The 27,683-nt window shown below is 39.6% G+C and overlaps 2 protein-coding genes across 2 annotated transcripts in view; one reads left to right on the plus strand and one right to left on the minus strand.

Annotated features, from left to right (window-relative positions):
* Positions 1-17,975, plus strand: CLCC1 (chloride channel CLIC like 1). The gene is made up of 12 exons (XM_059822252.1): positions 1-83; positions 977-1,117; positions 2,943-3,038; positions 3,946-4,053; positions 5,043-5,264; positions 9,183-9,323; positions 10,475-10,568; positions 11,666-11,763; positions 11,846-11,992; positions 12,604-12,897; positions 13,432-13,678; positions 17,936-17,975. The coding sequence occupies exons 2-11, from the start codon at positions 986-988 to the stop codon at positions 13,657-13,659; spliced, it is 1,560 nt and encodes a 519-aa protein (XP_059678235.1). The 5' UTR covers positions 1-83; positions 977-985; the 3' UTR covers positions 13,660-13,678; positions 17,936-17,975.
* GPSM2 (G protein signaling modulator 2) overlaps positions 15,244-27,683 on the minus strand; it is a 19,012-nt gene continuing 6,572 nt past the window's right edge. Inside the window, exons 2-14 of the mRNA XM_009812807.2 lie at positions 27,395-27,616; positions 26,158-26,293; positions 25,545-25,687; positions 24,877-25,000; positions 24,478-24,593; positions 23,278-23,433; positions 22,350-22,458; positions 21,829-21,958; positions 21,157-21,227; positions 18,885-19,061; positions 17,918-18,080; positions 17,565-17,782; positions 15,244-15,880 (exon numbers count right to left, since the gene is read on the minus strand). Of these exons, the coding sequence (XP_009811109.2) occupies positions 15,716-15,880; positions 17,565-17,782; positions 17,918-18,080; positions 18,885-19,061; positions 21,157-21,227; positions 21,829-21,958; positions 22,350-22,458; positions 23,278-23,433; positions 24,478-24,593; positions 24,877-25,000; positions 25,545-25,687; positions 26,158-26,293; positions 27,395-27,616 (1,930 nt within the window). The 3' untranslated portion in view covers positions 15,244-15,715. The remainder of the gene's footprint in view (positions 15,881-17,564; positions 17,783-17,917; positions 18,081-18,884; positions 19,062-21,156; positions 21,228-21,828; positions 21,959-22,349; positions 22,459-23,277; positions 23,434-24,477; positions 24,594-24,876; positions 25,001-25,544; positions 25,688-26,157; positions 26,294-27,394; positions 27,617-27,683) is intronic.

The following is a 27,683-nucleotide window of genomic DNA, read 5'->3' on the forward strand; positions in this document are numbered from 1 at the left end:
CCCCTCCCCGGCTGGTAGGGGCCTGGCGATGCGGGGCGGTTCCGCGCTGGGTAAACACGCCAAGGTCGTCTGCGGCCCTTCAGGTACCAGGGGGCGCGGGCTGGGAGCTGGAGGGTGGGCTGCGGGCGGGCCCTCGGCGGCGGGGCCTCGCTGGGGGCCGGGGCGGCGGTGGGGCAGGCGGCGAGGGCTCTGCTGCGGGGCCGGGGAGTGCCGCCGGGCCCGGCCTGCGCGTTGTCCGGGCCCTGCTGCGCTCGTGGCGGTAAACTGGCGAGGAGGAGCGGTGGGAGCGAGGAGGGGGTTGGAAGGCTGCGTGTCTTCTCACACCGTGGTGATGAACAGGGCGTGGATAAACAAGGTGAAAGCGGAGCGGGGGAGAAGCATACGGGGTTTTCCGTTTTACGGTTGTTTCAGCGGTTGCAACGTACGGCCTCTAGCGTCGTCGGGCGGGGAGAAACAGCCGTGCCCCGGAGTCGGCCTGTGCGGGCCTACGGCTCGGGGCAGGCAGCGCCTGCGGCCGGAGGGGAGCGGGCGGGCGGCCTTGGGCCTGTCGGAGCAGCCCTGAGGTGCCGACGCCGTGCCTCCCGCCCGGGCAGGGCAGGAAATCCTCTCCCGGCCTTTGCAAGACTTGCCATGGGAATGTCTGTAGTGATAAGGGTGCTGGACCCCTGCCTCGAAGCCCAGAGGAGTTCTGCACTCTTCTGTTGTATTTAGCAACGCTGAACTCTGCCCTACACCTGCTGCTAACTACAGCTAGTTATATTGATCCGGTCATATAATGCAGTTTAATTGTTGCATATTCTTGCCAGTGTTTTCTCTGGGAAAAAAATTATATAAGTGAAGTTTAACCTGCTTAACAGAGAACTGAGTTTTTAAACAACACTGGAGAGTACTTTTCTCATGTTGTAAGATTGTTTCAGGTTTTTTGTACAGCATGTTACATTCTGAACTAAATACCTGAATTTCTTCTTATATTTAGTGATACAGGATGCTCTTTCCTTTGGTATTGTGCGCAGTGGTGCTAATAGGGAGTGGTAAAGTTCAAGATGATGAATGGATTGACCCCACGGATATGCTGAATTACGATGCAGCATCAGGAACAATGAGAAGACCTTACAAGGTAGAAAAAGAAAGGGTGCATGAATACCTGTCTCTCACAAACAGTCCTTTGGCCACATGCTGTTCAAAGATTTCCCTCAAATCGTGACATTAGAAAATGATACAATTACGGTCTTTTTAAGGTCTTACAAAGCTACATCTGAATCTATACACAGAAAAGTGTTGTGTGTCTATTGTTAAAATTGTAAGAAAAAAACAGTGATCTGTATTATTGTAGCTAGTTAGCTCAGGGCTTTTTACTGATGAGTTTCTGTTGCATAGTGGTCAAATCACAGGAACCATGTTCTTTGTTTCACAGGTGGTGGGTGATTTATGCTGGTTGTGGTTCCACAGATTATTTCTCTGGGAAGTACTGGGTTAAGCAGCTCTTGCTAGTTTCTCAAGTATAGTGTTAAATATCTTGAAAATTAAGTTCTTAGCTGATAAAAGTTGGAGGAGTTAAGGTTAATGATTATATTTTACTTGAATTATAATTCAAGTAAAATTCATGTTCCCCAGTAATATGGGAATAAACCCCATTTATCGAGTGAGAGTATTGTGAAGTCAATGGTGTTTTGTAATGCTGGGCATCAGAGTTTTCAGAAGGAAGATCAGAATAGGGATTGAGTTCTGTACTGTTAATAATTCATTAACATTGAGGAGAAGATGAAATATGAAAAGCTTGTTTTAACAAGGCAAATCTTCTCAGTAGTCTTGTATGAGGGGTGGACTTTATGTATATGATGACATACATGTTGTTTATCCAGTACATATGTGCACACATGGCACTGTAAACTGTGGTTGGTTATATGGGCACCCTTGATTTTTGTCATTACTCAGCTTTCAAGTTTGGTTTTGCAGTCTTGAATAATACCACTTTAACACTTCAGAATATAATTTTCTGAAGCTTAAAAGATGCAAACTGCATTATTTCTCTCTACGGAGTTCCTCCTCAGCCTCCACCTGCCCCAAGTACACCTGATAGTCATTAGCATCCCTAAAATTCAGCAGCAAGCTTTGGAGTCTTTAAACTTGATGCCCAACTGTTTCAGCTTTTATAAAAAAAATACTAGGAGCCTTACTGTTGTTTCCTATGGAACTAGAACTGCATCTTAAAGGAGAAAAATGACTGCTTTGGGTTAATCCATCTTTTCAGGATTTCTTTTCTGCTCTGCAGTGAGAGATTTTAGGTAGGCAGGCTGTGTGGGCCACCCGAGTCCTCAAAACCGAACTTCATATCAGCATGAGTTCACCGATTTGTGTGATGTTGCGCTTCCTTTTGGAAACTTTCCTCAGTGTGCGTGCCTGGTTGTGTAGAAGAAGCACTGCTAAAACTTAAGTCTGAACAATTAGCAGAAAAAATGGGATGTTGTTTCAGAGTGAAGAGGGAACATGAAAGGAAAGGTATGCAACCTAGAATGGGGCTTTGTGTTTACTTTCAGTCTGGCTGGCTGCACGGCCAGCTGGACTGGGAATTTGTCTGGCTGAAAACTGCCCCTTTGCTTGCTGAGTTGGTTTTTAGCCAGTCTGATTATCTAATCTGCTGCACTGCGTGGCTCACCAGCACTCAGAGGAGGGGAAAGGGCAGGGAGGGGAGGAAGGAGCCAGACCTCACCTTTTGAAGGCAGCGTACATTCAGATAAACTTAAAGCAATTGTCTGTTTGGAGCCTAAAATAATAGCAGAGAGGCAACTGGAGTATGGTTGGGAGAGTATTAGCAGCAAAGACCAATGCTCAGTTTTTAGCTCCTTTGCTCCTTTTAAGGTGATCTGACTATAGAAGTGTAATGTGGCATATTCATCAAATTCTTTGTTTCTAAAAATACATGTTTTTCTTACGTAATTTAGGCAAACTATCATGACGCTGAGGATAAGACTGTGGATACAGTCAGTACTGAAATCTTATCAAGTTGTTCCAGGGAAGTAGATTCCTTGCAACAGAAGGTTTGTTACGGAACTTAAGCATATTTTCCAGCCTTTTATAGTTTGCGCTTTCTGATGATGCTTCTCTGGATAGTATAGAATAGGTGAATTGCTGGCATAATTTGTGAGAGACCATGCATTATGTAGGGGGAACCTCTTTATTCAGAGGAGAGACTGGAAGTGTTTTGAACTCAATTCCAAATTGCTGCTCTGCCTACCAAGGTCTGTTTCCTAAAACATTTTATAGTGTAATAAAAGTTGATAGGAGCTATGTGCTTCTGTCCAGTGTCAGCAGTTTAAACACATGGTGTTGATGTTACACTGTGCTGCCAAAAGCTAAGAAACCTGACCTTTCATTTTCAAGTTGTTCAGTTTTGTTGGATTTTCAGGGGTGGGTTGTGGGCATAGAGAACATGTTTGTGGCCGACCGTAATGTGCAACACTGCAGCTCTCAGAAGCCACTGTAAGCCCCCCACGCTGCTTCTTCCTCTGAGATGAGGAGATGGCGGTGATGCTTGTGTAGCTGCTGGGGCTCTCACTTCCCTCAGCCATTTGGAGACCCAATGGGTTATGTAATTTTAATGTTGTTTCAGTGACTTAGTGTTTTTTACAGTTTGGGTTTTTTTTTCTGATGTAAACTTAAAATTTAAGGAGATCCAGATCTTTAGTTTTTTCTAGTCTTACTGAGGTTAGTATTCAAACCACATTATTAGCAGATCTGAAATCTCCAGTACTGGCCTGTCCCATGGAAAGTAGTGTCTTCAGAAACTGCATACACTTTTTATCTGGTGTACTAATCATGGGATTATTGCTAAACTAAAGAAATGTGTCTCTCTTAATCCTGAGTTTAATGTGTTGATAGGAGTGTTTTTCTCCTGTGAACAAGCTTGTTTGAGCAAGAAGTGAATAAAATGTCTTTACATTGCAGATTGCAGAATGTGAGAAGAGGAATGCCAAATCACATGAAAGCCGTAGCTTTTATATTTTTAAGCGATACTTGAATAAGATTTTAAATGAAGCTGGAAAACTTGGCCTTGTAAGTATTTGAACAGTCATTAAAAATTAATTAGAGTTCTCGTGACTACTTTATGTGTTCTTCACAGTTATCAAGGATTGATTAATTATTCTGGCATACTTTAAATTAAAATGAAGGGAACTGAATTGCAAAGGAAAAAAATCATAGAAGTATGTGTATCCAGTATTGCTGTTAGTTAGCAGTGTTTGCTCAGGAGACACAGTTGCCGTTTGATCTGTAAAGCATCCAAAGGAAGAGTACGTGAGTGCAGAGTATGTATCTAAATATCTATTGCTGGGATGCAGCTGTAGTAATACCCTGTTCAGTTCATGTTAATGGTTGTTAAACTTGAAAGAGAAGGATTTTGTTTGTTTGTTGTAGACCTTTTGAGGCCTTTGTTTTAGATTCTACCACATTAGCTATGGAGGGGAATAGTAGCTTATTAGAGTTTACATATAAGAATCACCTTAGTACTTTCTTTATTACTTTCTTTATTATATTTTCTTTGGAGATTTTTTTTTCTGTTCAGAGATACAGGAATAAATTTTTATCAATAAGCAAAATTGTAATGTTCTTCATTAAATATTACTTAGCAATGTACAATTTCTTACTTCAGTATTTAATAGCTTCTATCTGTATTACCCAGCCATGTTCCGGGCATACATAGCGCATTAGTAATTATTACTTGTTAATGAGAAGTGGTTCTAAAATTTTAATAGCAGGTGAGATAACTCACTTCATTTTTTAGGTCTTTGCTGTAGAACTGAAAGAGTACAGACCAGTTGAATTTGTGTTTTATATAGTTTAGAAGAATGAACAAAAAGGTTATAGAATCATAGTGTGCTCCCTGTCCCATGTCTTCATCCTGCAGTCTGCTTCAAAAAGGTGTTGGTACCTAATGAGGGTATATAATCAGGTTTTTGCATAAGGATACTGTTTTTTTGTATGTATTTCTATTTCCAAATAAGCAGCTTTTACCATTGTTTTACTTTGCTTTGCTTTTAATTCAGCCTGAGGAAAACGTGGGCCACGTCCATTACGATGCTGAGATCATCCTTACAAAACAGACATATTTGGAGATCCTCAGGTTTCTCAATGAGGAAGCTTGGCAGTCAGGTGCTGTAGATGATGCACTTAGTGATATTTTGATCAATTTTAAGCACCATGATTATAAAGCTTGGCACTGGAGATTTGAAGACACTTTTGGAATTGATCTATATAACATGTTTCTGGTAAGAGAAGAAGAAAGGTTTTCTTGTTGTTTTTTAATTGCTGTTTTCTCCAGTTTCTTTGTGCAAGTCTAGCCAATGAATATTACCGTCTTAACTCCACACATAAAGCAGTCTTTCCATCGTCCTTACAGCGAGTCACTCTTTGTTTCATGGTTGCTAAATGTAGAGGTAACGTATTCACTTGAAGTAAGAATTCAAGTTTTTTATTACTATGGTCATCTTTTCTTATTGTGGCTGTGTGGTTTTTTTCTGGTATGCTTTCTTTTTTCCTCTTTGTGTATTTTATATCTGTGTTGCATGACTCAGACTCCAGTACTTTCTTGTCACTTTGACTGACAACTCGTGCATTATAAGTTTTCCAGGTTTGTCTCTTGTTCAAATAGATGCTGAAGCTGTTGGCTTCTGCAGGAGTTGGAATATATTTTATATTGAGACAAGTATATATTTGAGGTCTTAGATTTTCTAGGTTAGAGGGTTTTGTGAATTTTGTGGAAAAAAATTGTGTAGTGTTGGAGAGAAGAGCATGACTGTGTGAAAATTGTCATATTCTCTAAAATGGAATTACAAAGTGCTAAGCTGAGGATCTATAATCACAGAATCATAGAATAGTTTGGGTTGGAAGGGACCTTTAGAGGTCATCTAGTCCAACCCCCCCTGCAATGAGCAGGGACATCTTCAACTAGATCAGGTTGCTCAGAGCCCCCTCCAACCTGACTTGAATGTTTCCAGGATGGGTCATCTACCACCTCTCTGGGCAACCTGTTCCAGTGTTTCACCACCCTCATCGTAAAAAATTTCTTCCTTATATCTAGTTTGAATCTACCCTCTTTTTAGTTTAAAACCATTACCCTTTGTCCTGTCACAACAGGCCCTGCTAAAAAGTTTGTCCCCATCTTTCTTATAAGCCCCCTTTTAAGTAGTGAAAGGCTGCAATAAGGTCTCCCCAGAGCCTTCTCTTTTCCAAGCTGAACAACCCCAACTCTCTCAGTCTTTCATAGGGGAAGTATTCCGTCCCTCTGATCATTTTTGTGGCCATCCTCTGGACCCGCTCCAACAGATCCATGTCTTTCTGTGCTGAGGACTCCAGAGCTGGATGCAGAGTAGAGGGGCAGAATCACCTCCCTCGACCTGCTGGCCATGCTGCTTGTGATGCAGCCTAGGATACGGTTGGCCTTTTGGGCTGCAAGCGTGCATTGTCGGCTCATGTCCAGCTTTTCATCCACCAGTACCCCCAGGTCCTTCTCTGCAGGGCTGCTCTCAATTCCTTCATCCCCCAGCCTGTACTGATACCGGGGGTTGCCCTGTCCCAGGTGCAGGACCTTGCACTTGGCCTTGTTGAACCTCATGAGGTTCACATGGCCCACTTCTCGAGCTTGTCCAGGTCCCTCTGGATGGCATTTTGTCCCTCAGGCGTGTCAGCCACACCATTCAGCTTGGTGTCGTCTGCAGACTTGCTGAGGGTGCATTCGATGCCACCATCTGTGTCATTGATGAAGATACTAAACAGTACTGGTCCCAACACAGAATGCTGAGGGACTCCGCTTGTTACCGGTCTCCATTTAGACATTGAACCGTTGACCACTACCTTCCGGATGCAACTATCCAACCAATTCCTCATCCATGGAACAGTCCACCCATCAAATCCATATCTCTCCAATTTAGAGAGAAGGATGTTGTGGGGGACTGTGTCAAAGGCCTTACAGAAGTCCAGATAGACGACATCTGTAGCTCTTCCCTTGTCTACTGATGGAGTCACTCCATCATAGAAGGCCACTAGGTTGGTCAGGCAGGACTTACCCTTGGTGAAGCCATGCTGGCTGTCTTGAATCACCTCCCTGTCCTCCATGTGCCTTAGCATAGCTTCTAGGAAGATCGGTTCCATGATCGTCCCAGGCACAGAGGTGAGGCTGATAGGTCGGTAGTCCCCAGGATCCTCCTTTCTACCCTTTTTAAAAATGGGTGCAATGTTTCCCTTTTTCCAGTCACCAGGGACTTCACCTGACTGCCATGACTTTTCAAATATCATGGAGAGTGGCTTGGCAACTACATCAGCCAGTTCCCTCAGGAGTCTGCAATGCATCTCGTCAGGTCCCGTAGACTTACGTATGCTCAGGTTCGTCAGGTGGTCTCAAACCTGATCTTCTCTTGCAGTGGGAGGGACTTTGCTCCCCCAGTCCCTGTCTTGTGGTCTGTCCACTCAAGAGGTGTGGGAAGAGAGATGGCCAGTGAAGACTGAAGCAAAATAGTTGTTGAGTACATCAGCCTTCTTCCCGTCTGTTGTTACGAGTTCGCCAGTCTTGCTCATCGGGGGGTACGCTTTCTTTGACCTTTTCTGGCTGACACACCTGTAGAAGCCCTTCTTATTATTCTTTGTGTCCCTTGCCAAGTTCAGCTCCGTTGCACCTTGGCCTTCCTGACCCCATCCCTACACAACTGGGCAGCGTCTCTATACTCTTCCCAGGATACCTGTCCCTGCTTCCACTGCCTGTGTATTTCCTTCTTGCCCTGTAGTTTGACCAGTAGGTCTTAACCCATCTATGCTGGTCTCTTGCCTTCTTTTCTTGATGTCCTACACCTGGAGATCGAGAGCTCTTGCATTCTATGGAATGCATCCTTAAAGATCTGCCAGCTCTGTTCTGCTCCCTTGTCCCTGAAGGCAGTTTCCCAGGAGATCCTATTGACTAACTCCTTGAAGAGCTGGAATTTTGCTTTCCTAAAATTCAGGGTCCTGACTTTACTCTTCGCCTGATCTATATCCCTCAGGACTGTGAACTCCACCAGTGCATGATCACTGCAGCCCAGGCTGCCTCCAAGCTTGATGTCACCGATTCACTCACTTGCATTGGTGACAGGTCCAGTATCGCATCCCCTCTGGTAGGGCTGTCTATTACCTGGCTTAAGGAGTTATTCTCAATGCATTCCAGGAGTCTCCTGGATTGCCTGCAGCTCACTGTGCTACTTTTCCAGCAGGTGTTGGGGTGGTTGAAGTCCCCCAGCAGGACGAGAGCCTGCGAGTGCAACGCCTCCTGTAGCTGGTGTAAGAAGGCTTCATCAGTAGGCTCCTCTTGATCAGGCAGCCTGTTGTAGACACCAACCACAAGGTTCCCTTTGTTGCTTGGTCTCTGATTGTTACCCATAAGCTTTCAACCTGCTTGTGGCTATTCTTCAGAGACAGCTCTTCACACTCATCCATTTCTTGATGTAGAGGTCAACCCCTCTGCCCCTCCGTCCTCACCTGCCCCTTCTGAACAGCCCGTAGCCATTGATAGCTGCACTCCAGTCAGCTGAAGGTGAAGCTCTCTGAACAAATCTTTACAATTCAGAATATGCTAACATTTTACGCTAACGTGGTCTTGAAAGTAGCCTGTCTAGTTTTGAGGGGGTCCATGGAAGCCAAATGAAAAAAGCAAGCTGTCAGTAGTGTAACCTCACTGTTAGAGGTCCTTGGATGGAAAGAGACTGTAAAGTGCTTGTTTACAGAAGCACTTTAAGAAGTCTTGCTGCTGTTAGCCAGACTGTAACTTTGTCTCTTAACCAAACTGCAGGAGTTGGCAGCAGTGGTTCTGTTGTTCATACCAGCCACATACTTCTCAAGCACTGGATTACATCAGTTTCATAATTTTAAAGTACAGAAGGTAAGGTGGTAAGTATCGTAAGGAAAAAATAGCTAAATATCACAAGAAAGAAATGAGCAACTGCAATGTAAGGCTGTGATAGGAATGACTAGTAGTAATACCATGAAACTTTTCTGAAACAAACTGCTGCAGATACGCTGTGAAAACAAGGAAAAATCCTCTCAACTGTTCTGTGTAAATGATGCTGGTAAAAACAGAAGTTGGAAGTTCTTTCATGTATTCTGACAGTAAGCTTGGAAAATTCCACATCTGGATCACAATTTTTTCCTGTTTTCTTTTTCAGATACTCTTGTGCTTAGTGTGCATTGTAATTGTAATAGCTACAGAGCTCTGGACACGTATTCATTGGTTTGTTCAGCTAAAACGTGTTTTATTAATAAGTTTTCTTATCAGTTTTGCTTGGAATTGGCTTTACTTGTATAAGGTGAGTTGTTCTGAAATCTTAATGGCTTTTAGGCTTCAAATTTTACAGTTATGAGGTAGTGAATTTTACTTAGTTCCTTTAGTTAGTTCATATAAGGCAATCACTGTCCGGAAAATAAATAAAGGGATGAAAGTTTTATTTTGCATGTTGACAGGTGTAATAGGCTTAAAGAGGAACAGAAGAAACCCTGCCAACTTTTATCCTGCCGCAAAGGTGCATAAAATTCATAAAGCAGTAGAACTGTGATTTCACTGCATGGGGAAGGGAGACGTGAATTCTGTCTAAAGCAGCTTGGTAGAAAAGTCTTACGAAAATACATTGTGGGGTTTTTTTCCTTTCTAAGGATTCCCTGGCTGCAACTGTATTCAGTGTGTGAAAGACCAGAGATAAATGCTTCATTAATGGTGACGAAGTAGCTGACTGTACAATGGTACTGGTTTTAATGAGGAGGAATTTACGCTGTTAGGTCATGGCCTAACCACAAAATCTCAGTCCTCACATCTTGTCATCAGAATTTAACTGCAGCTTGTCAGACCCAGGAATAGCGGAGTGCCAGGAAGTAGGGTGGCTCTTGAACACGAGTGGACTGCCATGTGGAGGGCTTAAGAATGAGTCAGTGAAGAATGTCAGAATTTTTCAACAGATGATTTGACTTATTTTTTTCTATTTGATTATCAGTTGCAAACTGCAAGGAAAAAATATAATGAATACAGGTATTTGTTAATGGGAATTATTTAAAAAATAAAAGAGAATGTCCTGATGTTTTAATTAGTAATTGCATGGCAGCTGTCTCTGGTTTTAATCCAGAAACTTTTTAAGGAAACAAGATGTTGTCAGATTACTTTTGCCCCGAACTTACATCTTTGTATATTGGAGTTTGCTCTTTTGGTAATTCAGATGCCATTTGGAGAATAACTCAGAGGTAGCCATCTTGGTAGTTTTTATCCATTCATAGGAAGTACTTAGAATTGAACTCTGTTAAATTGTTTAGGTAGCAAACTTTTCTTAATAATACAGATGTACCTGGGTAATTATCCCAAACCTGCTAAGAGCAAACATCGTTAGCTCAGGTGTAGTGCTGCATGGATGCAGGTGTTCTGTGCCCAGCACCACCTTGTTTTGTTTTACAAGTAATTCTTATTCTCCTGCAGTTGGCCTTTGCACAGCATCAGGCAGAAATTGCGAAAATGGGGCAGTTTGATAACGTCTGTGCAGAGAAGTTGGACTGGGGGGAAAGTCTTATTGGTAAATACTTGTTTCATTGTTTTGTAATAGTATTTAAGATCACAAAATATTCCGTAATAGTATCCAAGAATACTCTTAATTTCTTCATGAGTAGTACATTGAATCTTCTTCAGCAGTACATGATTATGTGGTTTTACCATTTTTCCATTCTACAGGACTTTCTTTTCTAGGCCTTTAAAGGAGAGCTGATCACAAAACTGTGCTTAGAGTGTATCATGGTGTTACTTCTACACCGTGTTTTTCCTTATAACTTACCCTGGGCATGTTTCCCCAACTCCCCTCCCCCAGTACCATTTATTGAAGATAGGAGTGCAGAATTCAAGCAAAATATTTTTTTTATCTTCCAGGCTTGTGAGTACAATGGACTTCAGAAATTAGATCTGTAACTATTTACTGTAGTTCTGTTATTTTACAGAGAAAGCTAAATTTTTTTATTAGCCATTATTTGTTATCCAGTGCTATAGCAGGTAGATAAATGATGGCAACTCTTAATGAGTGCTTGTTTTGGTCTTCCCTTTAGAATTTATTGGCTGTGATTGCTTTGTTTATGTCAGGTTTCAACGGTTTAAGTTCTGACTGCACTAAAATCCAACTACAGAAACACTGATGTCATGAACTGATTGTTTATAACTTAAAAGTTCCCTTAAAGAGTCAGACTTTCTGCTTATAACCAAAATAGTCTAGCAAGTTTTTAATCTACTTGCAGCCTGGCAAACGAGTAGTAACAGAATTACTTCTGTTACAGTAGCTGTGGACAAAGTGTGCTAGATAATAGTTCCCACAGACAAGACATTTTTCTTCTGAGGCTTCTAGGGACTAAGTTCATCTGATAAAGAGAACTTTCTTGACTGAACATGGGAAAACCTCAGTTTCTTCTCTTTCTTTCCAGCCTTCCCTCTCCTTCCTGCATCCCCAACACTGGATAAACTACACTGCTAAGCTCATCTCAGATTTTTAAAAATAAATCTGAGCTTTTAACCATATGTAGAAGAGGTCTCTTCCATCTATAACTGAAATGCTACTTTCTGTATTACTATTGTGTCATAAAATATATTTTTTTTAAAAGTAGTAAAAATATGTCTCTGCTTTGACTACAGAATGGCTCAGAAGTAAATGGACGTTTCAGGATGATCCCTGTCAGAAGTACTATGAAACTCTACTAGTAAATCCTGTTCTGCTGGTTCCACCGACAAAGGTATACAGCAAGCCTAAAGAGACTCTTCATGTTTATGTTTGCAATCAGTGACAACACTGTTTTGCTATTTGTATTTTTCTAGGCATTGGCAATTACTTTCACCAACTTTGTAACTGAGCCTTTGAAGCACGTAGGACAAGGTATTGGTGAATTCATCAAAGCACTAATGAAGGAGATACCATTTATTCTTCAGGTTCCAGTGCTAATTATGATGGCTCTGGCTGTCCTGGTTTGTATACATTTATCTTATATTTAAAAACTCACTTTTATTTATTAAACTTATAACAGATAGTAATACTTAGATATAAATATTATTTATTTCTTATTTGTACTACTGAACAGATGTCAGCACAGATGAAATTATTTCTGCAAGGGAATTTTTTTGTGACAAAATTTTTATAGTATAGTTGGTTTAGCAATTAAAATACATGAGTTTGTATTTAAACTGAATCTCTTCCCCCGCTCCCCAAGAAAAAGGATAAAATAGTATTAAAAACTGCTTTAAAAAGTCTTAGACCCTGTGACAGTTTATTGCAGCTTAGTTCCCATTTCTTCTTTGTGTCATTACACAATGATGCATACAACTGGCATTTCGTACACGAAAGCATAGAGTTAGAGCCTTCAGTATCTTTACTGTAGCACCAAAGATGAGCTCCATCCAGTCTGGCAGTTCCTGCAGTCTGGTCAGACTGCAGAAAGCTTGAATTTTATTGTAGCTGTTCTGATCACCTGGGCTTTTCTTTCAGTGTTTTTCAGATACGTGACTTTGAATTCTGTGTGAAAACCATAGGCTGCAAATACTTGACCTTTTGTTCTTTTTTTTATTTTCTCCTTCCACAGGCTTTCTGCTATGGTGCAGGATCATCAGTGTCTATGTTAAGATACTTAACATCTTTTCAGAAGAAAAGTCTTCCTCTACCTGACAGTCAACAGGAGAAAATAGACTTTGGGCAATACGATGGGAGTAAATCCGATGGCTATTACTCACAGAAGCTTCCTTACGTTTATGGAGGACCTCATGACAGAGGAGATGCTCCTACGAGACCAGGAAATGGCAGCAGAAGTCCTGACATCATGCGTACAAGCGATGAGCCAGACACGCAAGTAGAAGAGTCTCACAAACCAGAACCTGGTGTATGTTAGTCCTGGTGCTCTTTGAGATGGGATTAAATTTAATACATTTCAATGTCATCTGCTAGAACATGTTTAAACAACAGGCTTAAGCCAAATCTTGGGGAGAGAGGAGTTAAGGAAGTACCTGTTCCCCTATAGAATGCTTCGGTAGAGGTATCTTAGGCATATTTTGTTCTGGAAAAATACTGTGCAATGGCTAACTAACTGTGGCAGGAAACGACTGAATTAAAACTCCTTATAGTAAAGAAAGACTTAAATTTCTGTTCTGAGATCAGTACTTATGTCAGCCTGGGCAGTAATGATTACCCACAGAGGAAAGGAAGGCAGGGAAAAGAAGCAGTACTGACTTTTCTGCAAACTACAGAAAATTAAGAACAGACTTATACTCTAGATTGTGCTTATTTACATGTTTCTCCAGGAAAAAAAGATACTAGTCATGCTTTGGGGGAGTTCTGCCCCTTGAGCTGAGATGCACCTGATGCAATAGATGCCATCATTTTGGATTACTTAATAGCTTATTATTAATTTTTACAGAATAGATTGCACACTGAGTCTGAAGTTCATAGACTAGAAACTATCACAGCTGAAAACCTTACTGAAGAACATGCACTTGAACAGCAGAAACAGGAGACAGGCAAAGCAGAACAAGAGACTGGAGCAAATTGTGATCCTAATAAAAACCTCGAAGGGAAAAGTTCTGCAGTGGCACCATGTGAAGAGAAGAAAAAGAGCAGTTCACATGACTCACAGGAAGGAGACTGAGGAAGCCCCAAGCTCTGATGTAAGTTTTGTCTAATCTTTAGCTGTCACATACATACTTGCTAGTTCTACTCTAGTTCTGAAATGTAGAAAAGCGAACATCAGTACGCTGATGGGAACTCATCTTTGGTCAGAGCATTAGTATGCATAGCTGTAAGGTGGGGTTTTAAAAACTGAGGGACTGAGTATATCTACTATTTCTGGAATTTGAAATAAATATGTTCTTAAGTAAGAGAAGTGGCCAAGAAAATAGGATTGTGGGTGTTGCTGCTTGTTTGAAATCAAGTTTGTGTAGTAAGTTTTGAGTAACTAGATATTCTGTGGTGGGAAAGCACTGATACTCTATCATCTAGCAAATGTAAGCCTAATCAGTTAACTGTCAAAGAGCTTGAAGAAAATTGCTGATACTCGTGTAATTCACATAAGACTAATTGCAGCTCAAATAGATGTCTCAGGACTATCTCTTGTTTTTTTATATTCTCTAAAATCAGTTTTAAGTAAGTAGCATTGCTGCTTGTCAGCTCAGTTTTAGGACAGCTTGATGATTTTCTTCCAGTTTAATAATTTGCAGAGGATTGAGAAGCTGATGTTGTACCAGATGGTTTTTTAGGGTGATTTAAAGTTGAATGGGGAATAGGAAGCACTAAGTAGAAGTCCCAAAGATCAGCATGATAAACTGATGGTAACACATGGTTTTTGGAAGAATGTTCTGGTATTTCTCCTTAAAAGCAGAAGGAGGACAGTTTTAGTTTCAGTAGGAATCAATTTCAGTGCTAAAAAAGCTGCAAGAGAATGTTTGTACAGTTTTCAGTAATTGTAAAATAGTTTGTATTATATGGAGCCTGTGTCTGTTTAACTATTATTACAATGCTGTTTTACTCTGAAGCTAAAATTAACTGTAGATTCTTCTCTAGGGTTATAATACTTCAATTAAAAAATTACATCACTTCATTTATAAATACCTGAAATGAACAGTTTGCCACCTTTGGGGATAAAATCAGTGGCTTCTAACTCAAGATGCCTAAACTTAAAACAGCATATAACCCTCAGGGTTCCCAAGAACTACTTCAGTACAGGTATCTACTGAGGGGAAGACTAAGTTACAACTGTTGTTCCCAAGAACTACCCCAGCATAGCACGTCCTTATCAAGAAAAAGATAAGTAAGTAGTTGAAGTCAAGGAATAAGCAGCATACATGCAGTTACCGTTTGTAACATTTTAAATTCACTGCCTCCAGGAATTACCGGATGTCTGTGGTAGTTCATGCCAAGTACCTACCACCCCTGTGATTCCCTGGTGCACGGAGAACTACTGGTGGTGGACATGTTTATAGAGCAGCATTGTTAGCTGTTACTTAAAAACAAGTATATCTTCTTAAAAAACTTTTCTGATTGTAAAACTGTGCTGAGTAATACAGGAAACACTTAACTAAATACTACCAAAAGAACCCAGCAGGTTTTGAAAAGGCTATTTTTGTATTAAACAGAATTAAAACTAGGGTTTGATTCCCCCCCCTTTTTTTTTTTTAAGAAGAATGACTGCAGAAAGACAGTTTGGAAAGAACAAAGACAGACTAAGTGCTGAAGCTATTTCTCAATAGTTTTTTTATTTTTAAAAAAGTATAAAAGAAAATAAGACCTTTTTCCAGGGAGGTACAAATCAGAAGGGAAAAAAAAAGTTTCCTTTAAGAAGAACATACAAATCTAGGTCTCGCACTAGATGGAAACAGTGGTAGAATCCACACACCAGCAATGAGCATACCTTGACAGTAAAAAAAAAAAAAAAATTAATGTCCATAGACTAGAGGCAGTTAAGAGGGTGATACAGTAATCAGTATCTCGGACACTGCTAAAAGCAGCTGCCAACTGCAAAAAGCAGTGGCAACTCTAACTACTGGTCACTAGTGTGATGCTGCTGCTATTTATAGGAAAAAAAAATAATTAGAAAGGGGACAAAACTACTAATTGCAGTCTTCTGTAAGAAGGCATGTATGTTTTTTCCAGCAAAAAAAAAAATTATACCTAAGATGCTACTGTACAGTACACTCCTGTTTCTTTCTTCAGCTAGAATTTGGTCCCTTTATAGTTGAAGGTAAATGGACTCTTTGTTCATCCATTCGCTTAGCTTGTGATCGTAAAATCAGGCTGAAAAAATCCTCATCTGGTACAGTTGGTCCTTTTGCAGATGATGGAGGAGCACATCTTTGATCATCCAGTCTGGAACCCTACAGACAGACCAAACAATATAGCTGCCTATTTACAGAAATACATATAATAAAATAGGTGAACAGTATAAGCAAAAAATTACAAAAAGCTTTTGCTTTCAGATTTAAAGCTATTACAAGGATTTAAGTTGTAATTTTTGTTTCACAAATGAAATTAGTAAGTTAAGAGTACAAGTGTAGCTAAAATAGTACCTCCAAACCACCTGTCCGCATGTATCTGAAAAATAACACCCCCCCAATTTAGTTCCCTTTCGTATTGCAGAATGAGATTTAAGTGTCCTTTGTCCAGAAGAATAATTTCAGTATTAGTACATGGTATTTCTAGTGTCACACAACAGAAAATATGGTTGTCTTCTTTGCCTTATCCAGGGAGTAAAAAATGGCCACACTACTGCCAGATTTGGAAAGGCACTATTGAGACAAAGTTTTCCTCCAAACTCAAGAGACTCTGGTACATTTTAGTCACACTGTTACAGAGCACACCTCTGAGAAGAGTTTCTGTGCTCCCTTCATGCAGCCACCCCTCCTGGTCAGACTGTCCAAGCATGAGGCTATCACACAAGGTCTGGCTGCGGACTGCAGCCCTCTACAGTAGCTCCTTTGCCTTAGCTGGGAACGAGTAGTTCTCAGGAGCAACAGGCTGCTGCCGAGCTAGCTGGAGGGGCGTACGGTCATTTCAGGAAAAGCATCGACTCATCTTTGAGACAAAAAGTCTCACAGGTCAGCAACCGGTCAGCATCCGTAATGATTGAATGGGTTCAATTTTTCCATTCCGTTCTCAGTAGGCACAGTTAGTTAGTCACTGTGTTATGTTTGCTACATAGAGTGCACATGAAGAGACAAAATCCATCATACTACTCTCTAGATTCTTTGCTTGACTCAAAGAAGTAAACAGACAGGGTGCTAAAACAGAACATGATATTTCATCAGGTTGATGAACACTGTCATTGTAGACTTAATTCCAGGTGTGGCTTCCCACCCAAGCTAACATACTTACTTACCTTTGGAAAACTCAGTATCTGAATTTTGTATTTTGAGATCCTTATCAACCCATCAGGAAAAACACCAAATCTCTTTAATTAAATTCTTTTTCGTCTAATGGGTGTATATATACCATGCTGTAATTGATAATCGGACACCTCACTTGTATATTGCTATGAACTATTAGTCAAACTTAACATAACGTAACTGGAATGATGATCACTGTCGCCACTAAAATTTTGCTACTGAATTCTTTCATTTGATAAGTTAGGATTCCTGGTCTATCAGGTGCCCTCCTAACAAGCCAGATCTAATCACTTTTTCTTAAAATCATTTTACATACTCTGAATAGCCTCACTAGTTTTCCTTCACTTTTTCAGCATTTGTTACTTTAAATGGTTAAAATGGTATAAATACCAAAATTACACTTAGTACACACTGGATAATTTGAGGGGAAAAAAACAAAACAAGAAAAAGAGATTGTGAAAAGAACCAAAACAAACAACAACAAAAAAAACCCCAACACCCACCTTGAAAAAAACCCTAATTTTTTGTTCTCTGTGTTCTTCCATATCTGCCAAATCAATTTGTATTTTAAAACACATGCTAAACAAGGCGGCTTACTTGAAGAAACTGAACAGCAGGATGCACAAATCGAACCCCCAAAGACTCAGAATCTGAAGAATTTTTGTAAAAAACTTACCTGGCATTTTACCAATATATCAAAGAAGTCATCATCCAGTTCTCTGTTGTTACTTGCCATGAGGTGACCCAGGACTGACTGACTGCTGCATTGATTAAGACGAAGTCCAGGCAGATTACTAAAGCTAGCGCGCTGGTCATCTAGTCGGCGGCTCTGTGAGCTAGCAAGTAGGTCTAGAAATTCATCTGTGTGGGGGGAGACTACAGAAGTAGAAAAGGCTGGGGAGGAGAAACAAAACAAGTTAACCTAGAAATAAGTTCCTTTCCATATTAAGTCTTCCATGCAAATACATTTTTAAAATACTATTTAGCAGTAACTGAAGTCAGATATGGATTTTACTTTTAAAAAATTACATTTTCTCATTGTTTTAGGTGGAGTAGAGGATGTTGCCACCGAAGCAGCTGAGAATCTGTTCTTCTCTTGGAAATAGCATCTCTGATCATCCATCCTGTTACTCTGGAAGCGACTCAGCAGATCAAAGAACCCTTCATCTGCCATTGTCTCTCGACTGTTTTTCTGAAGAGGAGAGAAGAGTTAGGGGTATTTTGAACTCAAGAGTACCTAAAACTGGGACAACAGCATCACAGTTTCAATCCAGTAGTATGTTTGATATTTGCATATCTGAAATCCATTAAATGAATTTTTTTAGTCACTCGTTTCTATAGACAGAGGTTTAGTGTAGGAGGAAATGCCAATAATACAGCACGCATTTTTGGAAGGTAAAATATATTAGAAACATTTCATTCTCTGAAACAGAAAGAAACAGTATTCTGATCAGTACAACTGGAGTTACTCCTTCTCAGCCATTAATCCACCAAAACCCCAAACGTCCATGAAAGAAAAAAAAAGAAAAACAAGAACAGCAACGAACAGTTTCCATTGTCTCCTCAGGTCTGTCGTCAAAAGCACTCATCTCTCATCTAGACCATATGACTCAGTTCTTTTAACTGACTTCTGTCAAGAGTGCAGTAACCTAAAAAAATGTCAAAAATACCTCCCACTGTCTGAATCAGAAAAACTAGATTTTGTTAGGTTTGGAGAAGCAGGCTCTAGAAGAGTCTTAGAAATAAAATATATGTGCAAGCTGAGCTGTAGCTTTGGAAAATCCACCAGGAAAAAAATGTTCCAATAGTAGGAAAAGCTTAAAGTAGGCACCACCTGTGAGACAGCTGTAGAATAGCAGATTGTGCATCATTTTATAGAGCCACAGTGTTTAAATCAAGTAAAACTGAAATGGACAGCTACAGGAATGTGTTTTCCATAACTCTGATCAGACAAAGATTAGTAAAGGCTATGGTCTCCACAGCTCGCCAAACCTACCCTCTGAGAGTTTGGAAGTCGATGATCAATAGAATTACTAGTATCCTGCAAAACTTTGGAAGCGGTGCCGTTTTTGTACTTTTTGCCTTTTAGTCGATTTACAAAATGCAGTTTTGCTGAAGGTTTGGCAACCAGTGGTTTCTGTTTAGCAAGAATCTCACTGTTCCAGTTCTGAACCTAAGAAAACAAAGAGTCAAGAAATTAAGTCTTCCGATTTTAATTACCTATACTGTTACTTCTTATTTGCTGCTGCTTTTCCTCCCCAAAATGAAGCAGCTTTACATTAGTTTATCCAACCACGAGGATGTGAAAACTTAGGTTTTGGTTTTATTACTGGTATTGGTTCTATTACTTGACCTGTGATTATTGAGCTGTTGTTACCTGAAGCAGGTTAGTACTGTTACTGAATAGTCTTATAACCAAACTGTAGTGTGACACCTGATTGATTAAAATGTGGTCAAATAGTATATTTAATCAAGCACGCTAAAGTTTTCTTTGCTGACTACAGTGCAGGAAGTGTAGTTAATGTGAATGCTAAAACGTAGACACAGCTGGCATTTCCCACCTGACATGCTTATAATTGGAAAGAAAAAAAAAATTTAAAAAATCTATAGTTTTACAAAGCATTGGAGCAAAGAAACCCACATACTCAACCAGCCTTTTATGAAGTCCTTGATATACAGAAAATTCCCAGTAAAGATTGAAAAGGAAGAGGGAGACGAATGCCAGCACAAAATCAAACAGGAATAACAATCTCATTCACTGAAGAACAGAATGGATAGCTTTATCAACCTGACAGATATTCCCTAAATTCTCTTGTAAAATAACAGAATTATCCACAAAGTTGACAGCTTTACAACTGACAAACTCTTACAATAACTGAATAAAACCACATTTTTTTCTTAATTCAACATCAGAAATTGTTAATGCAGTCACAGATCTTTCGGCAACACTGCCTACCCAAATGGATTGCCTTTTAAAGGCTTATTTGAGATGAGCACACAGATTCCAACTCCAAGATGATGGCATCCTGTACAATCAAACCATAATGCTGGTGTCATACATTGTTCTATACATCAAAGACACTTACGGAATGAATTTTCAGACTCTACTAAATGAGTATCTTAAAAAAAACCCTTGTAAGAGCTAAGCTGCAATACTAGGTTAATACTTTATTGCAAAATCCACATGAAACATTTTAGTATATTTAGGGCACAGACTATCACAGGCTTTGTATTTCAAAAGATACCACAGATAAATAGATTCAGAGAGTAAGAAAATACAGCTGATACTGGCTAAAAGCTTAGAGGTTCTCTGCAGAGAAACTACCCTGGACTAAACCCAAGATCTTTTTAAATCAGTACACAAAGAGGCTCTTTAGCATCAGTGCTGATTTCAGCTGTACCAACTGTCCAGATGTAAGCTTTGTGATTTAATTTCGTATTTGATAAACATGATGGCAGGCTTTGCATCACTTGAAGAGATGGGAATTAATTAGATATTCCAGTATGGAGGGAAAACCAGCAATTTCAGTCTGCTACTGGAGTCACTTACGTAGAACTGCCAGGCCACTGTTTAAAGGCAGACAGAATTTGAAGGAAATCTCTCAAAGATTGACACAAAGGTTTTAATCAGGAACTTCCAGCTTCAAGAGATTTCTCTGAGCTTGGGGGGAAGTTATTTTACCTATCTGTGACTCAGTTTCGGCATTTTCGAAATAGCATCCTTACTCAAGATGGATGTTGAAACTCCTAATAGCTTGCAAGTTGGTTGAAATCCCAAAGTGAAAAACACAACGTGTATTTTAAGTGCTTATAAAATGACTGTAACCAAAGAAAAAATGTTCAGAACAGCTGAGCTAAAGCTTAGGAGTTTTACTTCAAATAACTTTCATGCTGCACTCTCAAACCACTTTTATAGAGGAGATGAAAGGAATTCCTTTGATGCAAACTAGAGGACCCCATTCTTTCTTACTTGTGAGGGGAGTAAAGCAAGCTTTCCACAAGCCGTTACAACCATTATATATGTAAGATGCTGACTGTTACCTACATGACAGAAGTATTATTTGTTAGAATTGTTAGACCTGCTTTTACCTAACTGTTAAGATCAACTAAATTAAAAAGGGGATGCGAATGACACATCAACATTCTGCTGAGTTCTTTCGAAGTTATTAAGTATAAAACTTCTGACTATTCGTAACTGTTGAAGTTAAACCCTTAGAAACATTTCATTGCAATCTCAACAGCAGAACAGAAAGATGTAAAGTGCCAACCTTTTCTGGTGTTAATTTCATAAGTTCCATGTTCTCCATACTGTGGCGACGTCCTACTCTTGGCCTGGTACCTTCAAGAAAGAATCAAGTTCTTTGTTATCATTAAGATTTGTGGTGTCACCTTCAAAGCTGTGGCTGTATGCCTCTAAGGTCCAAGGCACAGCAATTCGGAGTTCCAAAATAGTGCAGTTAAATGTATCAGCAGAGAATAAATAACCGCTAATAAAAGCGGCCTTCAAAACCACACCGATCTATCTAAGCTACCTAAGTTGCTTTCATGGGACACAGAGAAGGACCATGGATCTTTGAACAGAGGAACATCAAATCAACTGGGTTCTGCTGTGACCCCCAGTGTCGCTAAGATGGTAGGAGGAAAAAAAGGAAGGACATAATTTGGCCGCAAATGGATAAATCCCCCACATTAAAAGAAGAAAAAAGGGCAACAATTAGAAACATCATGTGAAGAAACTAAGCAGTAAGCTGTGATTCACAATGTAAATCCTCCAGAAAAGGAGGAGATGAAGGGGTCCAATACTGCAAAACCAACCTTTTTTGGCTGGTGGGGGAAAAAGAAAACCTGCATACTCAACCATCTGTAGTCAGAAAACAATGCAAACAACAGATTCTTTTTGAAGTTCACTGTTAGAAAGTATTGCAGAAATAGGCACATACCATTCAAACTGTTATCTACCACATGGCTTTCTGACATCATGGAGTTGTTTGTGCTGTAGCTTAATCCAAGAACCATTTGAAGATCTGAGAGATTAAGTCTAGCAGTGAGTTCCCCACTTCTATCTCCTACCTGCAACCAAAGAAAATAAGCAGTTCTATTACTGTAACAAAGAATACACATATGCCAATATCAAGCAAACCTTGTCCCCTAGATTTTTGGGAGAAAAAGGCTGAAAAAGTTTTCCTGGTACGTAACAACTAAAAGGTACATAACAAAGCCTAAAATAACCTCTGCTAGGCTGTTAACTTGAGTTCCATGCTGACATTATGAGAGGTGGCACAAGAACTAAGGAGCTAGTTGCAGTGAGAACTGGCTGAAATAATTTGGAATCGACTATCTCGAAATCATTCAAAATCCATTCCATTACTCAAAATCACATGCATAGACACACCTCCCTAAAATCACTGTGTAAGCGAGAGCAAAAACTAACCAGCTAACATGCAGAGTGTGAAAATCCTACCTCTCTTGAAATCTCCAAGTGCCTTTCTGCAAAATGCATAGCTTGGTCATGATTTCCCAGAGCAGTATATGCATTCCCTAAACTCCAGCATGCTCTTCCTTCACCAATTCTGAAAAAAAAACAAAAACAAAAACCATTTTCAGTGATACCTTTACTCGCTGAACACTAGGCGTCAGGTTTTCATAATATTGCCACAATAAGATTGCTGTGCCAAGAAAAATGAAGGCTATCATCAGAAACCATGCCAACGCCAACATGTTAAGTATTGTATTTAAAGGAGTGTGATCTGGGTATAAACATAAATATGAGCAAATCTAATAAAAATTTTGATTTTTCAGGTCACAGCAAACTTACGTCACTCAAGTTTTGCAAGCATGGAACACTTTTATAACCTACTTTGCTTTTCCTCAGATTGCATGCCTTGCTATTCTTCATATATTCTGCTTACTGAGTTAGAAGAAGTGCATTTAAAAGTTGTAAAAAATTATAGTTGTACCCATCATTATAAAAAAGGCCTTCGAAATCATGATTATAAAAAAAGCATTACTTGCTACTGTATTATTCTCCTTTCCCCATCCTCTCCCATCTTAATTTGTGGAAAAGTAGGAGATGTATTCTCATGAAGGTATGCAAAATCATTATAATGAAGTAATGAAGAAGAGAGATCTGCTTTTCTTTTCCTTAATTTACAAAGAAGATGCTGACAGAAGAAGATGTAGAGACAGTCATTCATCAAATCCTCTTTCATCTCAGACTCATTAGCTGCAATACCTTCATGAGGAATTTTCCCATATGAAAACTGGAGCCCAGCATTGTGGGGAATTCCCATCAATTCGGCTGTCGTATACAGAACAATGACAGCAGAGTTCGAGGTAGCAGGATTTGGTTTAAGTGTCATACATCCGCTCAACAATCTCTTAGGGCTTACTTATCATTTAATTCCTGAGCAATCACAAGGTGTTTCAAATGATAATCAATTGCTTTTTCATAGTCTTGAAGCAAAGTGTATGTGTTCCCAAGGCTGTAGCAGGCCTGTGCTTCCACAGCTCTGTCTTTAAGCTGTCGAGCCAGCTGTAACGTCCTCCTGAAAGAAAGGGATAGTCACCTCAAAAATCACTATAAGGAGAAGTTTTTGAAAGTGTACTTGTGCAACTAAAAATCAATTATACAAATTAAACAAATTAGGACACCAGGCTGGCAAATTAGCTGCTAATACATTACTATCTTGCAAACACTCACAAGATTTTAAGTGTCTGTCTTCCACTCCCCTCCGCTGCAACCTATTTCCATTTACTTTAGTAGAGAGCAGAGTGATCCTTCAAACAGCATCTTCTGATTTTAATGTATTGCTTCATGGGTAATTTATAGCCCTTTTCCTGACAGTATGCACTTGAAACAGTTTAGTACCAGCATTAGAATAAATACTGTATATTCTCCATCAACATGAGCAAGACAGACCTATAACCACCAAGCCAGCCTGCTGCTGCTGGGTAAAAAGAATTTGAGTGCTAAGAGGAATCTGCTCAGTACTGAGGCTTTTTTCCCCTTTTCAGAAAGATCAGGTAAGCTCTGAAATCCACGTAAGATGCTCATAACACCTATACTGTATTTTTGCCGAGCTTGTATTTTCCCAAGTTACAGCAGCAACTGCTTAGTGGTGCAGAGAGCAAGAAAAAAGTCTTGACTGAAAATTCTGACTAAGTATGTAAAATCATGTTGACGTGCACCACCTATCTCAGCTAGTGAGTATACCTGAGACAGCTACCCATCCCAGGTGTATTAAAGTTGCTCATATCATTCCAGAACTTGCTAAGAGCTAAGACAGTAATGCTTGGTTCTATAATAAAGGGGAATAAATGCCTATCAACAGAAAGACGTCTACAGTGATGAGAAGGATCTATTTAAAGTAACAAAAAAGTTAAAAAAAAGATTAAAGCTGCCCCTCCCTTGAAAGAACCAGAATTGTTAAACAACTAGGGGTAAATGTTATTTGTGCTAAACAAATGCAGCTCTTTTCTAAGTATATTTTGAAGAGATGGCTATTTTACAGTGAGCTAAAGTACCAGGCACAACAGAAGTAAACTGCACAAGAAGAGGTATAAATTGTATTTATAAGCAGTCAACTAACTTGTAGTATTCAGAAGCAGTTTCAAATTCACCCAGGAATATGTAGGCGTTTCCAAGATTGCTGTACGCTCTTCTTTCCGCTGATCTATCACCGAATTCTTTTGCAATTAGGAGACGCTTAAAAATGTGAAATAATTGCATTATTTACTCAATTTTGTACTCTGTAACATACATTTGCATACAGAAATGCATGTTCATAGTTTTTCCACCATGCGTCCATATCTGTTCTTTAGGCCAACAATGCTTGAAAAGAACAGCCAAACTTGAAGCTGTGCCTTTAAGATTTAAAATTTGCATTAAAAAGCTTGCAACAAGATCCAACACAATACTTGTACTTAAGATCAGGAGCAACCAGTGATACTCTGCTAGAACAGAATTCCTTACTGGCACATTGTCGTACCTGTTCATGCGCTAAAACTGCACTCCTGAAGTTGCCAAGAAGATAGTGTGTGTTTCCCAGATTTCCAAAGGCACGTCCTTGTGCTGCTCTATCACCCAGCTCTGTTACTATTGTCAGATTTTCCCTGTTTTGGGGGAAGTGAGAAGGGGAAGAATAGTGACTTTTAAGAGGGTTTTTTTTCTCACAGTCATTTAAATAATAATTGAAAAAAAATCTTTCCATTTTTATAAAGGAAGTAGTGGAGGTATTCTGCTTTGGCCTATTTTAATGGCCTTTATGCAACCGTAAATCTTCCACTGAGTAGGAACATTTCCCGTGAGATACCGAACTTAGTTGCATTCTTACTTAAGCTGGTGTGCTTGCTTCTAGTTCAAGAGCTACATTATATACAAGTATACTGAGTATATTGTTCTCTCAGTCTGGTTTGAAGAGTACTACTGAATTCTAACATAAGGGAAGGACTTAACAGGTAATAAGAGGTACACTAAAAATGAAAGCATAACAAAAAATAGTGCACTCTCCAGTTTAAAAGGGAAAAAATTCACAGGTACCGCTGTTCTGAACAGAAGCATGCCACAGGTAGTTCATGACACCACAAATCTCCCAATATTCTAATGAACTAGACAGCCACATCCTCTCAATCCCCAACATTTAAAGCTACTACTTACTCATAATAATTTGCAGCTTTTTGTAAAGCATTTTTCACATCATCTGGAAGTTCCCCTGGATCATGAGTCCCAGCACTAGCTACATTTTTCCCTTTAGAGTGATACACATTTCCCAGATTATAGAGTGCTCTTGCTTCTCCAACCTAAACCAAAAGTAGAATAAGGCATTAAAATTTCATGCTTCAAAGTCTTGTGTCACAACAACTACTAGTACCACCCACAGATGGGAAAAAAATTTTGTTAACTAGTTGCCAACACATGCTTTGCCCATTCTGAACATGTTCTTATCACCCACCTTACTCCCACCCAGTCACATCCCTCAATCAAATTGTTTTGCATACTACTTCCTTTTGAGGTGCAAGAGACATAATAATTCTTGAGGCCAATTATCATTAAAAATTAAATTAAAAAAAACACAACCACAAAACAGGACAATATTTATTAATCTGGATCTATAGTCTTCCAAGTGCTACCAACTATCTTATAACTAACAGATTCTTACTGTCTAGAAGAAATAATTGAATATTCAGTTATTTACTTCCCTCTGAAAGGTGGCGCACTCATTACCAATACATATCAGCAGTTCACTTCCAGATTCCTAAGCAATTCTTACCTTATCATTAAGCTCTCTGGAAATATCCAGATGTCTTTGACAACAAACAATAGCTTCTTCAAAATTCCCAAGTACCTTTAAGGTGTTGCCCAGATTCCCACTAGCTTTAGCTTCTCCCAGTAGATCTCCAATTGTCCTAAAAATGCAGAAATAAAGCACCCAGAAAATAGCGTATAATTTGAAACCAAGCAGATGATCAATGTATGGTAGACAATCAGAAGAATTTATGAATGGAGATTACAACCATGTAAATGCGTATGTATTCAGTTCATCTTATACCTAAAATGCACTCACATAAACATTGTTCAACCTGTGGTTACAGACATTGAATTTTGTTGGCGCTGTTTGTGCAACTGCTAGTATTCATGGTATTGATCATCTACTTACCATTAAAAAAAAAAAAAACAAAGAAAAAGCCCTCGATTCTTTTAGGAAAAGAATAAAGAGAAAACTCTTCATGATTTTGTAAAAAGACACTCCCAGCATTAGAAGAGAGGTTTAACTGTTTCTGCATGTTACTTGACTATCATAGTCTTATACTTACAAGACATACTGGTCTCCCAGAAAGCTCAGAAGTAATACTACATTTCTAGATTCTAAATGAGACTAAGGCAAATAACTGCCACTGAACCACTCAGACTCTGATAGCTGGGGAACACCACAACAAAAGAAGTTCCCACAAGGTTACAGCACTTGAGCAGGTTAAGGCAGGGGGAAGAATAGATCTCTGCCTAAATTGAGGTTAAGCACATTAGGTGGCTGTGTCTTTTACTGGATCTATACCAAATCATTAAAAGTCAGGTGCATAAATAGTGTATAAAATGCATAGGTTTTTTAGATTTCACAATATTATATTATGAGTTTTACACAGAGAAACATAAATGAGTTCTGTCCAATTAACAAGACAGCCACCTTAACATTCTGGAGAACCAGAAAGACTGAGCTTTAGAAACAGGAAAGGGTAAAGAAAGGGTGGATTTGAAGAAGCCAGTTAATTATCCACAAACCTGGTGAGGCCTCAGTCAGTACTAGGGTTATGGTGCTAGACCAAGTATTAGCTCCCAGGTTACATGGCAATCAAGTTACCTGCCAGACCCCCTGGCCCTCTGCCATCACCACACACACTCATTATCAGTTATTAATAGCAGGGTTTGGTAGGAAAATGAGCAGTCAACTGCTCATCTCTACAAGACCGGGATGAAATGGAGAACATGGTTAAAGAAAGACACAAGATTACCTTGCAAGAGTTAAATCATGGTGATGGTATTCCAAGGCCTTTGCATATTCATGCAAGTAGAAATAGGCATTGCCTAACTGGCTGTAAATAGCACTGAGTGTTTTTAAATCTTCAGTTCCAACCTGAACAGCTGCTTCAAAGAAAGACACACCAGCTCGGCAATCTCCTGCTTTACACAGGCGCTCACCTTCCAAAGCCAGCTCTAGGCAGGAAGCCTCCATCCTACACAATTTAAGTAAAAAGAAAAACGGTCACTCTAAATGTAGTACTTTGTCCAATAACCTGGGTT

The sequence above is a fragment of the Gavia stellata genome, chromosome 10, assembly GCF_030936135.1.
Source record: "Gavia stellata isolate bGavSte3 chromosome 10, bGavSte3.hap2, whole genome shotgun sequence".
Classification (NCBI taxonomy): domain Eukaryota; kingdom Metazoa; phylum Chordata; class Aves; order Gaviiformes; family Gaviidae; genus Gavia; species Gavia stellata.